The following is a 14266-nucleotide window of genomic DNA, read 5'->3' on the forward strand; positions in this document are numbered from 1 at the left end:
TTTCTTTTTTTCTGAATGTATGTTTATGTGTTTTTTTTAAAATATATATATTTTCTAGCTCTTTTTCTCCATTTTTTAAATTTTTTTATTTCACTCTTTTCTCTTCTTTATTTTTTGCTGCACAACAATTTTCCACACAATAAATAATGTTCTATCTTATTTTATTATATGGATTGCAAAAACAAATTGCCCAGCTAAAAGATAGTCAGGCAACTTTTATTTATTTATTTTTGATATTTGATTTTTTCCATACCTGTTAACATTACATGGATTGTCAGTACAATGCTGTTTTGAAGCTGGAGCGTAAAGGAGCTTTATACAACATTCAGCATGAGCCGGGATTGTCTGCACACGGCTCTCAACATGGAGGTGGCTGAGCTGGTAGCTAGCGGCTAGCAGCAATGCTGACAGAGCTTATAACATTAACATGTTGAGGGGAACCGGGGGGGTGCTGTCCCACCATCATGAGACTGTGTGACAACCCCAGGGCCTCAGCCAGGGCAGTGTGTGTTGCTTGTTGTGCGTTGTGTGTGTTTTTAGTGCTGCTTGTTCCTGTAGCTGGAGGTTGTTAAGGAAATGGAGGCAGCTGGCCACAAGATGCTTAAAATCAAACCTATCCCATATATATATATATATATATATATATAGATATCAAGTTAATTCTTTTGCTTTTGTGTTTAGCCTTGTTTATTTTTGCATCATGCTAGTTTACCTGGTAGCATATTTTCCTGCCAGTATCTGTTAGAAACTTCAAAATTGTTACATAAGTTAAAATTTAACCTTGGTTAAACAAAATTCCTTTGTTTTAGTTTATCCCTCAGGTGTGTTTCCCTTTCTTGTTATGGTCTCAGAGTCGGGCTATTACAGGTGTTATCAGTGGTAAATGCCGTATGCGTGCAGTGCAGAGCTGTGGCGATTAGCTTGCCAGTAGGATACTCACACAGCGACTCATATGCACGAACATGCACACATTGCCGGACAGGCTACCACAATAACAAACAGAAAAGCTCAGATTACAGCATACAGAGAGGTAGAGTGAATCCATTCTCTGCTCAGGATGCCCTTACTCCACTCTACCTCTACAAAGCAAATAGCTGTTTGCCGCTTTATCAGTGTTGTGAATGTTGTATAGAGTACCTTTAATAAATAGATCTACAAAGCCACATAAGATATGATGTATGTGATTTATAAGAAATGGCAAAAACATGTAAAACTACCAGTATGATCCTTTGGTGCATAATGTATCAGTCACATACTGATGATGACTAAAAGTGCATTTTGCGCAACCAGCAGCACAGAAAACAAGACAATTAAGATTTGTTTCAATTATATATCAGTAATGTTTGTTGAATGATCAAATTTTTCTCTGTACTTTAACTCAACACATTTTTTTTTCAGTGTTTATCTACCTCCCAGTCCCCAAATCAGTCCCAAAGCAACTCCAACGCCCGCTGGCTCCCTCAGAAGGAGACAGCCAGCCTCTTCTTCATGTAAAGAAAAGCTAGGTATGTAGCTCCTCCTAGAACGCCTATCAACAGAGTGGTGCCAAGAATAACCGGTGCGTTCTTCCTGGCAACACGAAACGCCACAGGAAGGACAGCAGAGATCAGGATGTTGTTGACATGACCCAGGACTCTCCTAAAAGCTGGGCGTTCCACCACACGGTTGTAGTATGTCTCCAGGTTCACACGGTTACCGTTGCCCCAGAAGCGGCGCGAGAGCCCGAGGAACTTGAGGCGGTGTAAGGTGACTGCCAGAGAGACGTCGGCCATGCTGAAGAAGTCCCCACACAGCCAGGATGGACTGCCTTCCTCTATGAGTGGAAGAAAACGAGACAAGGGGTATGTAAAAAGAAACACGACATTCAAAAAAGCTCAAATTTTGACCATGTTGAAAGAGCCACTGCTGGCACATATGTTAATATTATTACACATATAAAAATGTGAATGTGTCTTTTATTGTGTTTTTAAAGTGGTTGCTAAATAACAAGGTTTTGTAGTTGTGTACCTGGTGTTTCTTCCACTCTCCTCTGTAGCTCTGTCTCGACCTGGTCCATCACGCTCTCCAGTTCATCCAGAAGTTTCTTCAGGTACTTCATATTGTCATGGTCAAACAACTTAGACTGCAGAAACATTTTCATATATAAATGAATTTTTGCACATTTATATTAAAATATTACACATTATGGGCAGAGAATCATTCACAAGAAAGGTTAAACATTTCAGGCTGACTGCTTAACTGCACATGGAAAGGCTCTTATTTTTTATTTTCATGCCTTTCAGGCTATTAAAACCTACATAATACCCCAAAAATGTTCATAATGTACTCAAGTTTAAGAAAGTCTTTGTTGTGGGTATTTACAGGTGTCTGCTGGTCCACTTATTCATAGTATTTAAATGAATGAATTGAATAACATTCATTTAAATGCCTGATTTCAAAATGTGTTTGGAAGAACAAACCGAATTGCCAAGACTTACAAAATGGACAAATTTCTATCACAAATAAGAGATATTTGGGGGAGATAATTTCAGTTTAAGCTTTTGCTAAGGCTGGCCGAGGCATCCCCATTTCTCACTAGTTAACTAGATCTCTCTATTGCTTTAGCTAGCTGTTAACATCTGCTGGCCCAATCTTATTTGTTTTAAACTAAGTATGTCATGTTAGTTGCTGCGTTTTAACTCTGTTGGGCAGAGTGGCTCTTTTAGGGATACAAGTATCAAGATCCAGTGTATATCTTAAAAAAACGCAAGTGTATCTCTGTTCCCAGGGTTCTATGTTTCTTGGCTCAGTATGCTCCGAATATGACTCTTTAGGAACCTTTTTTTCCATCTTGGGCAAACGTTCAGTTTACCTAGGTCAATAAATTGAAATAACCCACCTACAGCTTACAGCCTGCTGATGTAACAGGCTACTCCTTGAAACCTGCACCCTCAATTTTTTAGGCGAGACAGTTTTCTTGACTTTAGACATTGATATCTTCACAGTGGTTTAAAGGATTTGTGGCACTCAAACTGCATTTGAAACATCCATCTCCCTTCATGCTTTTGCAATTTAAACTGCAAAGATAACCCTTACCAGTCTCTGACAGTACTAGTTTATATAACGAGACATGAATAAATACTTGTAAATCTTTTAAATCACAAGGAAGACGGGTGTAAAATGAGTGTTATATTAAGGGAATATAGAGCCAGGGAACATAGGACCTTGAGAACACAAGGATGACCCACAAAAAACAACAACAGTTTTGCTTATTTCACACTCTGCTAACTTAAATAACTTACTTTCAAGCGTCTCTGTTTTGCTATGTAGGCATCTTTCAGCTCTGGGTTCTGCTCTGCCAGTTTCTTCAGCTCAGACTGCGTGCTCCCGATCTGTGCTGTCACACAAAAACACAGCATCATGTTACAAGACAATTAATTACAGCCTGATTTTCATTACTGCAAAACTTTGTTGTGGAAATGAATAATTTCACACAAAAAAGAAAAATTATGGTAATATCCAGTTGGGTGCCAGTGTATGTCTCTGTGTCATATCAACTTTATAGCATTAGTATACCTTATTCTTCATGCAACATCTCCCTCTTATAAACAGATAAGCATTAAGACAAGAATAAATTGCATTTAGCAAAATGAAAATCTATCTAGTATTAGGTGAATTTGGCAAGGTGGACACTGTTATGTGTTTTCATACAGATGTATAAGACCACCCAAGTGCATATCGATGTGTCTTACTTCGTATACACGTGGCAGCATATGCAGGTATGTGGGAGTCCACCGTGATCTCAGGGTGGAGGATGCAGCCATGAGTGTAGGCGTCCATCTGTAGTGAGTCCAGCAGCTCTCTGTAGTGCTGCACTCTGTGATAGTATGTACTGCCCTCTTCAGGGATGAGCCTGGGAGTGCCTTTTGGAGACAAATGAGTCAAGAAAAGAAGAAGCAATGGTTTAAAGTGTCACTTTGTTTTCTTACAACTTTTCTCAAAAGGGAATCAAAGTTGTTTTATACAGCTAATTAAAGCTTGCCTAAGGGAGAATGCATGAGGGTAATAAACAGTTATGTTTGTGAACATTCAGTTTAACAGTTGGTATTTTAAAACACTTTATTTTTCATTATCTTTTATAGGTATATGCTTACCAGATTTTCTCTCCTTTTAAGGCGGCTGGATGAGACTCTTCGAACAAAGCTATCATGGATCAGTGTAAACCAAGAGAAAATGAGAAATTAAAAACAAATGGTGATCCAAAAAAATGAACAAATGCACTACACAAAATGACAAATTAAAACAAACAAAAAATAGATGTAATTTAAAACAAAAAAATCAACAAAATAGGAAATAATGTATGAAAAAAGTAGGAAGCTCAGTTGACTCGAGCTCACCTTGTACCTGTCCAGCTTTGCCATAGTGTATTAAGACAGTTAGTGAAAGTTTGGAGCTGCCATGCAGTTTTTTATTTAGTCTCACCATCATTGAAACTCTGCTCCAGGTAGTCCATGATCTGTATTGGGTCACAGATGACGTTTTCATTGTGGACGAGAACTGGCACCTCACCATTGGGGTTCAGGTGCATGAACCAGGGCTCATTGTGTTCACTAAGCGGCAGGCTCACATCATACTCTTTACACTTCAAACCCTTCTCTGCCATGGCCAGACGCACCTGTAAAACAAGTAGTGCTTAGACTTGTGGAACTACAATAATTACATCCGTTTGTTGTCTCCTGATTAAAGACATCTGGTATCCTTATTTCTACACTTTTCACTAGTGTTAATTAAAGATCACAGCCAACAAGTTCACAACGGAATGACTGCCACCTTAATCTCAACTAGGAATATATTTCCGCAGTTATTATTTACCTCATATTGCAATAAAAAAAATAAATTATGTTGGGTTGCAGTCTAATCATATAGCCAGCTTATTGTAAACTAATTGTCATTTTAACACTAGGGCAGTTATGATATATAATGGGAGTACAAATCCCAGCTAATATTTAATATTTTGATTTTTTTTTAAAAATTAAAAAGCTATGCTATGACAGGCAACTACGCACCACCGTCCAAAATATTCATTAGCAAATTTAATCATAATCATAAATAAATTATTAAGATTATAATCTTAATTCATTAAGAAATAGCCATTAATATAACTACCCATTCTAATATCATGGTGTACTGCAGTTGTGTGTGTAGTTTGTCCAATTCATGTTGCCATACAATAAGGTCATACTAAAGTCACAGTGTGTGTTATTTTCCAGTGCTGCCCTCTTTATACTGGTTCCCTTAAATGGAACTCAATGACCAAAACTTTTTGTTTCAATTTGCTTAAATTTGTAATTTTAGCTGTTACATTTTTTAACACCCCCACTGTTAAATAGGTAATTATGGCCCTGTTTTAATAGAAGTAGCCAAACAACAGCAACAAATACTACAAGTACTTTTTGTAACCAGCATTTGGATGATTACTTAATTAATTCTTCATGTGTGATTTTATCAGGAGAAAAATTAAATCAAGAACCATCATAGTATTCAGTTTAGTTAACAGATGAACAACCAATTAGCACACGTTCACAGGAAAAGAAAATGTCTTTGCAGGTATAATGCAGATAAATGATCGTAAAAGACTTTTCATTTCTTGCAGTTGTGACCAGATATGACGCCACAGCAGAGGATATTTTTGCAATAAAACGAGCTGATTCTTCTTTAAGGAAAAACGGATTTGATGTGCAACCACAAATGGTACTGTCCAAAGGTAAGACGTCTAAATATCTACTGTCTTACAGAAAGCATAATAATACCAGGAGATTTGAGTCGGCATCTGTTCAAACCTGTGAAGATGAGGAGCTGTCCACTGAACCGTGGTGCTGAACGGAGAAGACACTCACCTTCTGAGAGTTAAAAGACTGCGTCCAGTGATAAAGTGTTAATTTTGACTCGCTTTGTTCTGCGACTGTGCCACATTCCTGCTGTTCATCTTGTTCTGGGTCTCTTTCTATAAGAGCTGTTTTCTCATCTTGGGATTCGGGGCTGTTTTCGGACGCCATTTTATCTGTTAGTATGTTAGGGGACACATTAGGTCAGCACACCACATCGCAGTCAGCAAAACACCTCCCCTACTGGCTCGGAGTGGAACAATAATCCGCCTCTTGTTATGACAGAAATTCAAACTGTTAAAAAATATAAATTCATTCTGTAATAAGGCTGTGTATATTTATGGGAAGGATGGGCTGATAGAAATTTTTATTTTATTAAACTTACACATTTTCTTCTTAGTCGTCGTCTTCTTCCTCCTCATCTTCCTCCTTTTGTGATCGGCTATGTATATCAATGGGATAGATAGATTGAAAACTTTATTTACAATTAGCTTCTAAAAGTAGGCTGTTAAAAGCAAACGAAAAAAAACACCTTTCAAAACTCAAAAATATTCAAAATAGATGAGAAAATGACTTACATGTTTAAATAATTGCCTGTTAAATTGATTAATTGACTAACTGTTTAAGCTGTACCTGTATTAACCGTGGGGTAACTTTTTGATAAAGCAAAAAAAAAGTCATATAATGCAAAAAGCCTTTAAATAAATGTAGCAAAGATAAGTAGTAGCTCACAATATTTTTTCTCCGATAGTAGTATCAAGAGTGAAGTTTATTTTAGGCCGTCCAAACTAACTACTTTTTCATATGCTTACATACATTATTGCGGAGCAATATGAGAATTTAAAGTTTAGAGAGTATAAAAACGCGATGTATAGGGGACAACGGGTATTTTAACGATAGGCTAACGTTTCACATGACGTTTTTCACACCACACAGCTCGACACGCACTTTGCTTTTCTCCAGCTCTGTAATGAAATCATTTGGACAGCAGAGGTCCTTGTTATCTACCACTTCAATGGGTCGCTGCTTGTCGCCAAAATGAGTTTTGGTCAGCCCCAATGCTTTGGTGATAATATTAAAGGCCAGCGGTATGACTTGAGGTGGTACTTATTTTTAATTAATTTTGTGTCAGTTTAGAGAGGAAATAACGTACCACATTCATTGACTAAATTTTGCCACCAACTATAATGTGCATTAAAATGTTTAGGCTTTTTTTTCTTATACTCTTATGGGGCCATTTTGAGGTCAGGTGGGCTCTTAAAATTATTTTTAACCACTTGCATACCAAAACTGTGTTTTAGCTCTTATCTATAATCGTCATATTAAGACATTATGAAAATAAATTGAAAAAAAGAATGCATAGAATGCACAATCAGACAATAATGTTATTATAATATTAATGTGCAAATGTTTATGATCTCTAAAATGTAACAAGGCTATTTAGTCAGGGTGTCTAGCCTACTTGCCCTTAAAAACTCTTAAAATTTCTCACATTCAATTTTATAAACATCTGGCCTTAAAGTCATTAAATAGTCTTAAATTTAAACATTTTATCTGAGCTCATTTTGACTATTCAGGTTTTTTTTGTTTTGTTTTGTTTGTTTTTTTGCATTGGTGAATCAAGCTTTTCTGCATGAAAGTCCATAATTCTGATGTTGCAAATCTTTACACCCACCACTGAACTTCATACTGTCTTTTCACTTTATTTGCACTTAACTGTTGGCAAAATGTAAATTAACCCTTTGAAGCCTGAGCATAATGGTTTGATTTCCTTCAAAATCATGGAAGACGGCCCAAACATTTGGGGAAAATGTAAAACAATGAATACAATTTGGTCAAAAATATTTATTGAAAAGGTTTTAAAAAGAATTAAAAAAGTATCTGACACCTGACAGTTTTCAGTATAAATATATTTTTGTCTCACAAAGTAGGCAATAGGGATACTGTTGTATAACTATCAGCAATAAGAGAAAGTATAATCATAAACTCACGAGTAATAATCACACATAAGTACTGTAATATATTATGGCAATTTATAATTTAGGCATTCATTTTGTTACTTTTTCAGGTAGGCCTATAGAGGTGCCTTATTTTTGGGGTGGATTGTGGCGTCCACAGAGAGGGAGAGAGAGAGGAGAGTGGGAGGTCCCTGCGGCGTGACGTTGCGATTGGCCCAGTGTCTTTCCTCAGCAGGGACTCGACGCCTCTCTCTCTCCCTCTGTGATCAGTGGGTGAGAGGGGGGAGACGCGCAACACACAGCGGAGAACCCGGCGTGCGCCTCCGGTAAATGACGCCCACCATTCATACCTTTACACTTCCCGTTACGCATGCCTTTTGTATTGCATGACCGTGTCTACAAGTACCAGTCCACTGTCCTCACCCTGCTATTTTTTTTCCTCCACTAGTCATCATCTTGTTGGCTCATCCTTTCATCACACCACCGGTCCTGGATCCCCCAACCTCGGTCCTGGAGACGCGTGAGTCTGCAGCAGCGCACGATCGGCTTTATTTCCAGCCTATATCTGAATGACGGGCGGAAGGTTTGACTTCGACGACGGTGGCACTTACTGCGGGGGGTGGGAGGATGGCAAAGCCCATGGACACGGCATCTGCACCGGACCCAAGGGCCAGGGCGAGTACGCCGGGTCCTGGTCTCACGGCTTTGAGATAGTAGGGGTGTACACCTGGCCCAGCGGGAATACCTACAAGGGCTACTGGTCCCAGGGGAAACGGCATGGGCTAGGTGTGGAAAATAAAGGCAAGTGGATTTACCGCGGAGAGTGGAGTCACGGTTTTAAGGGTCGGTATGGTATCCGGCAAAGCCACAACACACCTGCGAGGTACGACGGCACCTGGAGCAACGGGCTGCAGGATGGATATGGGATCGAAACCTATGGCGATGGCGGTAAGTAACCCTAATATGGCCCAATGTTTGTGTGTGTGTCGCTTTAACGGCTGCAACTGATGATGTGTAATGTAGCCGTGTGTGCGAGGATGCTCAAACTGAGGGAGGCTAATGGAAATACATCAGTGCATGAATCTCCATCTGATGTGAGTTGGTATTGCGCACTGCGCACCGTGGTCAAGCGCATCATCATTTACCCCCCAAAAGCTATGATTTATCATCCTTGCAATGTGAACTTGGAGGATACAGTTTAAGATTATGTTTCTACTCCAACGCACATCTCATTTGGCAACTACCGGTTGCTCCTCATATGACAGGAGGAGGAGAGTGACACCCGCTGCCAGCTTGGTGGCACCATGCCCCGGCTCGAAGGAGTTTGGAAATCAGAGCAAATCAGTCAGTTTGGAGCCAATTATAGCCAGACTGTCACCTACTCTTCTATCATTTTCACATTAAATTGCAACAAGACACTTCTCCAAGAGTGTCTTTTGCATGGATGCCAGAATAACATGAACTTCATTTTGAAGTGCTACTTCTAATAGCAACTCACCCGTTGAAACCTGGAGTGATATCACTTTTCCTGTGTTGCTTTCAGATGCCTGTCACAAGTATTTAAACTCCCAAACCCTGAGCAAATTGATGTGATTTCTTTCTAAAACAATGAGGTGAAAAAGGCAATGTGCAACTTAATAAGAAATTTTCCACAAACTGCAAGAAATTAGAAGATTTAGAAAATTATTTTTTTAAAGCAAGGGAGACATATTATTAAAATTACATGTTTAAAATTATTTTACAAATTTATTCTAACTTTTAATTAATTTTCTTTTTTTCCCAAGTTATTTCCTTGTTTATTTATTTATCATTTTCAGGTCAATTATTACAGGTGCATGCACTAGTATGCAGACTTGATTTGTTCTTTGAAACAAATCAAGGGTTAAGCCATTCTGCAAGTGTCAAGACAGTGGCGCTTGTTTAAAATTAGTGAAAACATTTTTTTTTTTTTTTATGCATTTTCTAATTTCTATATAACTTCATAAACTGAAGATATACCTCACCACAGTGCTGAAAATATATAAATATCACCGATGCTTACAGCCAAGTCATATACAGAATACATTCTTTGACATACTGAGAGTGGGAGGTCAGTGCACGCTCCTCTCAGAGCTTTGATCCCACTAATCGGTGGTGTGTTCACAGATTGTCTAGAGACCTGTGATCTGGGAGGAAACATCCCGATAGGCCCACAAACACAAGTTCCAGCGTGCAATGTGTAAGACCATATTAAAGACGGTCTTCTCTGCGTATAAAACATCCAAGTCATTGGGTTGAATTGTGAGCATCATCTCCACTAACGGAGGCCTTATGGTGCAGAGTAAATGCCTCACATATGACGGTTGCAGAGGGCCGGGCTTGGGAAATCAGCTGATCCTAGAGGATCTACAGAACATCTGGCTGTCTGACCCTGCAACATCCTGATAACTTGATCTGCAGGGTCACCGATTTGAACCACAGCGCAGAGCCAGCCTGTTAATCTCACACTGTTTATCCATCTAAATTCCCGCCTGGGCTAGTATATAATTTTTTTGTAAGAATCTGACCATTGTATTTTATTCGATTGTACTGATCAATGAGATTCTGGCTTAACAAGCCTTTCTTATTATTAGGATCGTAATACGATGCTCCGAAGAAGCTACAGTAGGACAGCACATGCTCATTTGGGCTCAGCAGCACCAAATGGGATTAATGAAGTATTCCTCTCATTATGTGACTCATAGCAATTCCCTGTCGTCAGAGACAAACGGATGGTGGTGAATGTGCCTACTGTCAGTGGGGGAGTTATTGGCCGCCCTGAAAATAGGCTCCTAGCTGAGTGATTCACATTCATCCCAAGTGATCCTCAGTATCAGTGCCTTAATCAAATCTCTGTGATTGAGTTAGTTATGCTCATAGTCCCAGATCTGAGGGGAAGGAGAGAAAACATTTCATTAGCTGACATATTCTGCACCCCTACAGCAAAGCCCCTCTGTGCTCCCACGTGTAACTCTGCTGGAATTTAGTGCTGATACGGAGAATATCTAACCAGCAAAATGCAGAGAAAACAGATAAACCTTCTTGTGACTGTCACCACAAGTACCAAAATAAATCCAAACTCACTGTAACTGTGACGTCAAATTTCACCCTGGTGTGACTTAAAAGCATTCTCAAAATAGGTTAAGCTGTTCAGACATACACATCTTCAAATAATCTGCTGTTATCACCAGTGATGGTGCAAACACTTCCCTTAAGGACTCATCTACAGGAGCACTTTAAATTGTTTTCTTGGATAGTTTATGGAAATCCCACGCTGCAGATATTTTCTAAGCTTGTACACTATTTCAATTGATTTAGATAAAAGACAGCCACTTTTTGGAAGTGGGCCCAGTGAGACAAACACACAAGCAAACACACACACAAGCAGCTTGAGACCACTTCTGATTGTGCTTTATCATACCAGCCGAGGCTAACTGTCTCTTCTTGGAATTGATGGGTAATGGAGGGAGTTTCTCAGAGTAAGGCCTGATTTAATTTGCCCCAATAGTGCTATAAAAACATAAGCTCACACCTTTCTTAGTGTGACCTTACATTTTTCCTGCACTTACTTCTCTACCTGGTAAATACCATGCACTTTTTCAAATTAGTAGGCATGCAGGATACTATCGGCAAGTCTTCGATATCAGCCGACATTGGCTTTAAAATGAACAATCAGAATCAGCCAGCATGCGTTTTCTTATTTTTGCACTATGAATGGATATAACATACACTGAAAAGCATTGTGTTTCATGTTACCATCTTCTGGTGGGCCATTACGCTAAGAATATGCGTAATTTATAATGTTAATTTCATCACAAAGGAGACTTGATGGTCACTTAAATTAGATGGGGCAAAAAGGTGGATATATCGATGATGGTTATCGGCCAAAGGAGTTGTAATATATCGGCATATGGGATGTCAGTAAAAAATCCAATGTCGTGCATCCCTACAAATTAAAGACTGTAAAAATGAGTAATCCAATTTAAAAAATAGCACATGTTTTAAACACTGGATTATTTTAGAGGTGCCAGGCCATTTATTGCATTGGTATGCCTTTTTCAATCCTGTGTGTCATTATTTCATCCTATTTGGAAGTGGTTCCAACTGCAGTGATTTACAAAGAGATGATTTATAGGAAACAAGACAAAATATCCTTCTGCTACACAAAACATTGTATTTTTTGTAAAGAATTGGATGGTTTGACCTAAAAATATTCATATGAAACAATTTGAGACGGAAAATTCATTTTTTGGTGGTATACATGTGATGATAAGTCTTAAGCAAAATATGTTTCATTTAAAGTGGCCAAAAGGTTAAAATGTTTGAGAACCACTTAAAGCTGTTGTATGAAGTCATTGTGACTAATCTGTTTCACTCATGTCTGCTCATTCTTCAGGTACCTATCAAGGTCAGTGGATGGGCGGGATGCGACATGGCTACGGCGTGCGTCAGAGTGTTCCATATGGCATGGCCACTGTTATCCGCTCTCCTCTCCGCACGTCTCTGGCCTCCCTGCGCTCCGAGCAGAGCAACGGCACTGTGCTCCAGGACCTCTCCTCCCCTGCAGACACGCCAACAGGCAGTCGCGGTGGCTTTGTCCTTAACTTCCACTCAGATAGTGAGGTTGTCACTGGCAAGAAGAAGGGCCTGTTCCGCCGAGGCTCGCTCTTTGGCAGCCTTCGACAGTTGCGCAAGTCTGATTCTCGGACCTCAATCTCCAGCAAGCGCAGCTCTGCACGCAGCGACGCTGCCATGAGCCGCATCAGCTCCAGTGATGCCAACTCTACCATATCCATTGGTGATGGTGAGCTGCAGGATGAGGACCTACCTCTAGAGGACCATGTGGATGCCACCACGACCGAGACCTACATGGGCGAGTGGAAGAACGACAAGCGCAATGGATTTGGTGTTTCAGAGAGATCCAACGGGATGAAGTATGAGGGAGAATGGCTTAACAACAAGCGCCATGGTTACGGGTGCACAGTTTTCCCAGATGGCACCAAAGAAGAAGGGAAGTACAAAAATAATGTGCTGGTGCGTGGAATAAGGAAGCAGTTGATTCCTCTTAAGAACCCCAAAACCAAAGAGAAGGTGGATCGGGCTGTGGAGGCGGCGCAGAGGGCTGCAGCCATCGCCAGGAGTAAAGTGGAAATAGCAGCTTCCAGGTAATGTGTTCATTTATGTGTGTATGTGTTCATTCATGCTTCTGTGTGTGCATGTGGGTGTTTTCTGTGTAAACACAAGAGAGACGGGGCAAAAAAGCTCAGGAGTTTATTGTCACCATAGAAGAGCAGAGGCCTGTTTGACAGATATCTCCCGGTCTGATTGAAGGCTCTGTCCTGTGTAAGTAGACTCCCATGACAACAGCTCTGACCTTTATACATCATCAACAGTCAAGGCTTTTGTGTAGCGGGTGTGATCATCCCTGGAAAAGGTTCTGTTTCTATTCTCTGCCCATATCTTTCATTCCCAGGCAGAGGGGTCAGGCATCTTGTGTGTGTGTATGAGAGACGGATTTGTGCTGCCGCGAGTTTATGCGTTTGAGCAGTATAGCCATACCTGCGCCCGTGCCAAGTGCGTTTCGTGTGCCCAATAACGATACCTGCGCCTCCTGCCAAGTATTGCTCTGATGTGGCATCTGCTCTTTAACAGGTGGATGAGATGTGACCTTTTCATTTAAAGCCTCCCTCCTACTGGGACACAGTTCAGTGTGCGCAGCATCGCTTTGACATCCTCTGGTTTCATAGCATCGGGGAATCATTAGACCAAAGACTGTGAGGATGTGTACAAGCTGTGAAAAGGTCTCTATGCAATCACGCGTGTTTTGATTTTTTTTTTTTCTTCCTCTCCAGAGGTGCACATGAATTTGCATGCATGAAAAGACATTTGCATTTATAATACACAAAAACAAAAACATGTTTATAGTTCATTGTGTGTGTCTCTCTCTCTCTCTCTCACACACACACACACACTCAACACAAAGATAGCAGACTCATACTCACACACAAACAAGGGCACAGTAGTTCCAAAACAGTGAGTCAGTCAATCAAACAATAAATGGATCAAATAAATATAATGACCTATAATTTAACTTTAATCAATGAATAAGTTCAATTAGTCTTTGAAGAGTTTACAGCTATAGAAGCTGTTCTGTAAGGCTGCACAATACGCCTATTTTTTTCCTAGGATAAGGAAGCCATGACCAGCCTGCTGTCTCTCTGACTGGCTAGTATTCCTTTCTTCTTTGGTTGAGTTGGTTATGTTCAACTCACTTATCATCTGAACTGAAGTGTTATATATTAAATATTCTGTAGAATCTGAGCCCTCTCGTGCATTTAGAGATGTTTCTGGTGGAGCGGCATGTCCACTCGCTGAGCCCCTTTAATCAGCAAGTGATGAGTGAATTTTAAATTCTAAAGCAGAAAC

At 39.9% G+C, this 14266-nt stretch overlaps 2 protein-coding genes across 2 annotated transcripts in view; one reads left to right on the forward strand and one right to left on the reverse strand.

Annotated features, from left to right (window-relative positions):
• Positions 1-633: 633 nt before the first annotated feature.
• gdap1 (ganglioside induced differentiation associated protein 1) lies at positions 634-6130 on the reverse strand. Its single transcript, XM_042510640.1, has 6 exons — positions 5877-6130; positions 4462-4654; positions 3732-3902; positions 3282-3376; positions 2008-2122; positions 634-1813 (listed from the first exon to the last, which is right to left on the reverse strand). The coding sequence occupies exons 1-6, from the start codon at positions 6033-6035 to the stop codon at positions 1461-1463; spliced, it is 1086 nt and encodes a 361-aa protein (XP_042366574.1). The 5' UTR covers positions 6036-6130; the 3' UTR covers positions 634-1460.
• Positions 6131-8072: 1942 nt separating this feature from the next.
• The window catches only part of jph1a (junctophilin 1a), a 40708-nt gene continuing 34514 nt past the window's right edge, over positions 8073-14266 (forward strand). Inside the window, exons 1-3 of the mRNA XM_042510708.1 lie at positions 8073-8148; positions 8271-8770; positions 12237-13005. Coding sequence (XP_042366642.1) covers positions 8392-8770; positions 12237-13005 — 1148 coding nt within the window. The 5' untranslated portion in view covers positions 8073-8148; positions 8271-8391. The remainder of the gene's footprint in view (positions 8149-8270; positions 8771-12236; positions 13006-14266) is intronic.

Source organism: Plectropomus leopardus, chromosome 21 (assembly GCF_008729295.1).
Source record: "Plectropomus leopardus isolate mb chromosome 21, YSFRI_Pleo_2.0, whole genome shotgun sequence".
NCBI lineage: Eukaryota > Metazoa > Chordata > Actinopteri > Perciformes > Serranidae > Plectropomus > Plectropomus leopardus.

Excerpts from the sequence above, each read along its gene's own strand:
- gdap1 (XM_042510640.1), bottom strand. The coding sequence starts at position 6,035 with ATGGCGTCCGAAAACAGCCCCGAATCCCAAGATGAGAAAACAGCTCTT. Across the intron at positions 4,655-5,876 it reads AGTCTTTTAACTCTCAGAAG|GTGCGTCTGGCCATGGCAGA; the intron begins GTGAGTGTCTTC and ends CTTGTTTTACAG. Across the intron at positions 2,123-3,281 it reads CAAAACAGAGACGCTTGAAA|TCTAAGTTGTTTGACCATGA; the intron begins GTAAGTTATTTA and ends ATGTTTCTGCAG.